The sequence below is a fragment of the Hydra vulgaris genome, chromosome 03, assembly GCF_038396675.1.
Source record: "Hydra vulgaris chromosome 03, alternate assembly HydraT2T_AEP".
In the NCBI taxonomy this organism is placed as follows: Eukaryota; Metazoa; Cnidaria; class Hydrozoa; order Anthoathecata; family Hydridae; genus Hydra; species Hydra vulgaris.
In genome coordinates, this window is record NC_088922.1 from 68,770,234 (window position 1) to 68,776,849 (window position 6,616).

Consider the following 6,616-nt stretch of genomic DNA (forward strand, 5'->3'; position numbering starts at 1 on the left):
ATTCTTTAGCTGACCTTACTCGAAAGACCGCATGGAAAATATAACCGCCCATAAAAAAAATCTAGAAACTACTTAAAAACTAGGAAATAGTGTATTTTACAGAATACAGAACTGTAACAATACGAGCAATAGGCGAAACTATGCGTAACTATGCGCACTAATAATAATAATAGTCATTAGTGTATTAATATTTATATATATATATATATATATATATATATATATATATATATATATATATATATATATATATATATATATATATATATATATATATATATATATATATATATATATATATATATATATTAAAGCATGAAATAGTTTCAAGAGCGCAAGTTTCAAGAGAATATCTCTAAACCTGTCTTTCGTAAGCTGTACCGAATCCCTGTTTTAGTTTTGGACAGCCTTGAAGAAATGCTCAAAGATGACCTGTATCATCCAACTCAGAGAAACAAAAAGTTATATATAAAAGTAAGTTTCAAGGTTCTTATATAAATTTGATTTATTATTTCTGGAAAGGCTGAAAACATTCCAACAATTTTAATTTTTGTTTTTTAGTTCCTGTAAAACTAGTGTTTTACACTGGTGGGTTTTTGTGTGATTGGAAATATTCCTCGTTTGTATAATTCAAATAGGCTATTGTCCCAATAGTATTTGAAATAGTTTAAAAATTGACTTCCTAAATTTCAGAAACTGCTTCATTCTATCATGTTGAGTAAGATTGCCATCGTGTTGGAAAAGACACTTGCCATCGAGCAGTTTATGCAGCCCTGGAAAGTTTGTTTTGTCAACGAGAGGAAGTTGTTCAATGGCCTAACCCTGTTGACAGCCTACCCAGTAAGTTCTACACTGTGGCACAGATTTAAATTGTGTGTGTGATTGCATTGATGGTAGTCACATACCAATTATTCTCCCATTAAAAGACGAAGATGCATTTTTTAATTGCCACCAGTTAATTCCTTGAATGTTCTTTGCGTTTGTGGTGCAGATTTGTTTATTTATTACGTTAACGCTAATGCCCCTGGACAATGGCATAATTCTAAGGTAGGTTTTAATTTTACTGAATTTGTGATAAATGAATTTGAGCTAATTCATTAATTATCTAATTAACAATATCTAAATAACAATTATCTAAATAACAATGTTTTAAAAAACATCTAAGTAAAAAACTAGTGTAGCATGTCATGTCATCAAGTCATGTTAAGACTTTCCTATCTAAATCTGGTCTGTCAAAATATCAAAAAATATTTTGTTTCATAAAATGTTAAAACTTAAGAAACAAATGTATACTCTCCAAATATATTATATAATCTGCACTGCCTAACCCAGCTAGCCTATACAGACGGGTCCCGTGCGGTATTGAACCGGGGATCCGGTATGGTTATTATCCGGGTTATACCACCGGGAGTCAGACGGGAACCGTACGGTTTTCCCGGGTGCTCACGCCACTTATCTGCTGTATTAGAATATACTTCATGCGCGAAGTTTGAAGTCCCCATTTTGTTGTGTGAAAGTTTGTGCAATATTTTGTTAATATTACATTTCTTTTACGCTTTAAAGTTGTTTCTTTTTCAAATAGTCGTATTTTTTTTCATAAAATTTGTAAATATTTCGTTAAAGTTATCCGTTTTTAAATTATGATTGTCGTATAAGAACAATTTTTTTTACTGTTTGATTATAGCAAAATCGTTTTGAAGACAATTTTTTTATTAACAGTATTTTAGGTATTGTAGTTTCATTATAATGTTTTGGTTATGTTTGCAATAACTATCGATAATTCTTTGCTGATTTTTGCAAATTGATTGAAACATTAAATTGATTTGTTTAGGTTGCACTTGTTATTATAATATTATCTATTTATTGTTTATCAATTAATTAAGTTGTTAAGCAATAGATAAACATTTTTTAAAATTAGCAAGATATAAGAAACCTTACAATGAGTTCAGACAGACCAAAAAGTAGAAAAATTGCCCCTGAAATAGCTAGAATTGTGAAAGAAGTATCACCCAATGAATCCGAGTCGCTGAATAATACTTTACTGTTTAATTCTTCTAGTTCTGTAAGTTGTTGTCAATCATGTCCAATTGTCAACAATACTCTGTTACCCGAGTCTTCTCCTAAAATTCCCGAAACTTTATGCAGGTCGGATGCTGGTGACAATTTAAATTTACCTTTTACTAACACTATCTTTAGTTTAGAAGAATCTAATGATAAGATCGAATGGAAAGCTTGTTTGCATCATGATGATTTAGACAGTGATGATATTAATGGCTACAATTGCGTAACAGAAGTGAATGAAAGTGTATCAGATGAATTAAAGCAATGGGCAATTGCATTTAACATATCTCATAGTGCTGTAAATAGTTTGCTTCAGATTTTGCAAAAATCAAATTTAGATTTGCCCAAAGATACTAGAACACTTCTTAGAACTGATCGAAACATTATTACTACTTCTGTATCTGGTGGTGAATACTTTTATATAGGATTAAAAAGATGGTTATCTTTGCTTCTAAATAAATCTTCAATTTCATCTGAAATTACACAGCCAACAATTCACATAAATATTGATGGTATACCTTTATTTAACAGCTAAAACATTTCTCTCTGGCCTATTCTTGGTTCAATTGTAGAACTTGAAGGTAACAATGTCTTTCTTATAACATTATTTTGTAGTTTCCACAAGCCAAACTTTCTTAATGATTATCTAAATGATTTTATACAGGAGATGGAAAGTTTTGAGCAATGTGGCTTTTCTTGTAAAAACTCAAAGCAGCTTAAAGTTGCCTTAGAAGCAGTAATTTGTAATGCACCTGCAAGGTCATTCATTAAATGTATAAAAACGCACAATTCATATTATTGCTGTGAGCGTTGCACTCAAAAAGGGGAGTGGTATAATAAAATAATTTTGCCAGAATTGGTTGCTTCTTTAAGAACCGATGATAGCTTCTTGCTATCAAGATGATTCAATTCATCACACTTTAGTATCTCCTTTCCCACAGCTAGGTTACAAAATGGTTAGTGGTTTTCCTATAGATTATATGCATCTCATCAGTTTTACGGCGGCTAATTAGTTTATGGGTAGACGGGCCATCATCATGTAAATTGTCGAAAAGTATAATAACAGCAATCTCAGAAAAGTTGATAGTTATGCGACAGTATGTTTCTATAGAATTTTCACGAAAACCTCGTTCATTATCAGAATTTTAACAATGGAAAGCAACAGAGCTGCAGTTATTTCTAGTTTACATTGGGCCTGTTGTTTTGAAAGATTTTTTGTCTCCTCAATGTTATAATAATTTTTTAGATTTGTCTGTTGCTGTTAGAAAACTGCTGTGTTCATTGTTACTTAAAAATTTTGCTGATTATGCAGGTCAATTGCCTAGGTATTTTATACAAACTTTTGGTGAACTGTATGGTAAAGATCAGTTAGTGTATAATATTCACTCATTGCTGCACATTGTAGATGATGCAAAAAAATATGGTCCTCTTGATAATTGTTCATCTTTTAAATACGAAAGTTACCTTGGTCATAAAAAGAGTTAGTACGAAAGCCTCAGTCACCTTGTGCTCAGATTGCCAAAAGAATATTTGAAAATCATGATGTTATCAAACCTGCACATCGTAAGCATTCTAGTGGTAAGTTTAGTAAAATCCATATAGAGGGTCCAGTAATAGTTTCACTACGTCATTGTCTGCAATATAAACAATATCACAAAAAAAATATTATGTCAACTATTCACGGAAAAAATGTTATGTCAACTATTCTCGGAAATAATTGCTTTGAAATTGGAGGCAAGATTGGCATTGTTAGAAATATCTTAAAGGACAATGATAATAGCTATGTTCTTTTTTAGGACTTTTCTGTGAAACAATCTTTTTTTCAAGACCCTATAGATTCAGCTAGCTTATTTGTGTATGTTGTTGAACTATCAAATGGCCCTATAAAGCAAGTCTCCCTATCTGACATAAAAACAAAGTATGTTATTCTTCCCTATAAAATTAAGTTTGTAGTTATGCCTCAGTTACATTTTCAAAATTAAATGTTTACATTGAAATCACAGTTTAGTTTGTATATTCATTTTTCAAGCTATTTTGCATAATAGCAGCAGTTTAAATACTTTTAAACAATTTAAACATCACGTTTACAAAGTTAAAGTTGTGAAGTTATTAAACCTTTAAAATAATTGTGTTTATTTAAATAATAAAGTTTTTAACTCCTTATTTTTTTTAAACTGTAACAGCAGTGTTTTTCAATAATATTTGCTTGGTTTAGAGATAATTTAATTTTTCACAAAATGAATTTGATGATCATTAGCTACAAATCTAATATGAATGTGTTACTTTTTAATTCTTCAGATTCAGCCATATTAATTTGTCAATTTTATTACTTCAAGAGCTTCTGAATTATAGATCTAATATGAATGTTTTTTTTTCAAATCATGAATATTACCTTCTTAACTTATCAATTTAATGTATAATAATGCATACAATCTATGCAGAAATTGCATGCATATTTGTTATGTATGATAGATAAGAAATAAATATATATTATTTATTTTTTTGTTTAAACTGTTGTTCAATTGAACTTAGGAACAGTTTTTTTACTTACAGTACAAACAGATTATTATAAGTTCATGTTCACACTTTTGCATTGCCTCTTTTAATGTTTCATCAATTCTTAAAGCAACTAATTACAGCCAAATTATTTTATTGTGATTCTATGATAATAGTCTTTACAAAAGTAATTTAATTTGTAATATTATAATAATACTATTTATTTCATTGCAATTGTGTTAACAAACATCATACAATTGATTGTTTTGAATAAATAGTACCTAACTAAGTTAATTTATTAACGAAGACAGTTTTATCTGTCTGCAGCACAATGTATGCTATTGTTTCGTTTGGTAATGAAAAGGAGACAGACTTTGTTCCCTTGAAGTGGTTAGTGAGCCCAGTTGCCAATAACAATACAGAAAAATTGGTTGAAGATAGAACAGTTCTTCAGTGTTATTGGCCACCATGGAAAAATACCACCAAGGTTACGAAAGCCATTATGGATTGAATTGATCCGTGCACTGATTGGGCGCAGTATAAGATGAGACTGTTGGGTTTAGCAGGTAAGTGTTTTATTATTGTTATACAAAAACTGATATTTTAGCCATAGAAATTAGTTGACTGCTAATTGTAATTTAAAAAACTAAAATTGGTATATGAAGTTTGTCAGAGCAGAAAACTTAAAGTTTTATTTTATTTGATCTATATATAGTACTTAAATTGTGCATTTTAAAATAGGATTTTGGTTTAATTTATTAGAAAGTGAAAAAGAAGTTTGAGAAAAATCAAAGAGGGCTGAGGATTTTTCTAATATTGAAAATACATCTGAAAAAGACCCACGGCAGAGAAAACGGTACAAAGCGGTTGAATTATCATTATTAACTGTAGTATTTCTTACAATAAACCTGTAAGCTTATTTTAAATATAACTAGCCAAAAAGATTATATTGTGAATAGATATGCAATATAAAAATTAAGTTATTATTGTATGTGCTGGTTTGTGATAGATCTAAGCCAATGCAATTAGTTGATGAAGATGAGGAAAGGAAAGAGCAGGGTGGTAGTGATCATGGTGGGAATGATGAAAGTGATAGTGATACTGATCATCTAACCAGTTTTCACCAGAGGTATTAACTTTTTTTTGCTGAAAATTGAAAACATTTGTAAAAAGAAGAACTAGTAGTTAAGTAGGTTTTAATATGTAATTAATTTTTTAGTAGAAAAGCTCACAGTAACAAAAAGAAAAGGATTGAAACATTAGTCCAACAAAAGCAACTATTCACCAGACCAGTTGCACCCGTTTTCACATGTTTGTATTCCATCATCTTTAATTTTTGTGTATTTTGTTTATTATTATTATAAAGTTTATTAAATAAATAAGTTTCATTATGAAAGTTAAGCTGTTGATTACGTGAAGATAGGAAAGCAAGGTAGATGTCTGGATTGATGTAACTGCCTCTGTGAAAAATTGAGATAATAGAAGACTAAAATAGTTTGCCTATATGAATTAATACGCCTCCTAACATATGACTTGGGTATTTCTTTTATACATCATTTTAGCACGTCAACAAGGGGGACAAGATGTGCAAACTGTTGGTAATGAATTAGAGAGTGATTGGTCTGTGGACTTGCATCCTATGGGGGCTGATGGTCATCTGGTAGTGTTCAGCCAAGCACTTCATCATTTTTTGTGTCTAGTACATTAGTAAGATCGCTTTCAAAGACATAAATGTCAACAACTGCAGCTCGAAGCAATTCGTTTTTATCTGGAGGCAAGTTACTATACTTTATTGTAATGCTGCTTTTTCACATTATTATTTAGTTTTACATAATATAATTTGCTCTACTCGGTATTAAACACTCCATAACACTCCATACACTCCCCTGACCGGTATTTATCGAGACAATTTCTATTATTAACGATATATATATATATATATATATATATATATATATATATATATATATATATATATATATATATATATATATCACACCAAATGTATCAGGAAAAAAATTTTACCTTAAATTAGTTTAATTAATAAAAAGATTTTTGT

General features: G+C 29.8%; 1 protein-coding gene across 2 annotated transcripts; it reads left to right on the plus strand.

Annotated features, from left to right (window-relative positions):
- Nucleotides 1-1,327: 1,327 nt before the first annotated feature.
- On the plus strand, nucleotides 1,328-5,805 carry LOC136077818 (uncharacterized). Of its 2 annotated transcripts, none has more exons than XM_065791976.1 (3): nucleotides 1,328-5,413; nucleotides 5,567-5,686; nucleotides 5,777-5,805. In XM_065791976.1, exon 1 carries the CDS (start codon nucleotides 1,940-1,942, stop codon nucleotides 2,594-2,596), a length of 657 nt encoding a protein of 218 aa, XP_065648048.1. In that variant the 5' UTR covers nucleotides 1,328-1,939; the 3' UTR covers nucleotides 2,597-5,413; nucleotides 5,567-5,686; nucleotides 5,777-5,805. The 2 variants fall into 2 exon arrangements, 1 of the variants encoding a protein (XP_065648048.1); XR_010637307.1 differs by having other exon boundaries at nucleotides 5,385-5,467.
- The last annotated feature ends 811 nt before the right edge of the window (nucleotides 5,806-6,616 follow it).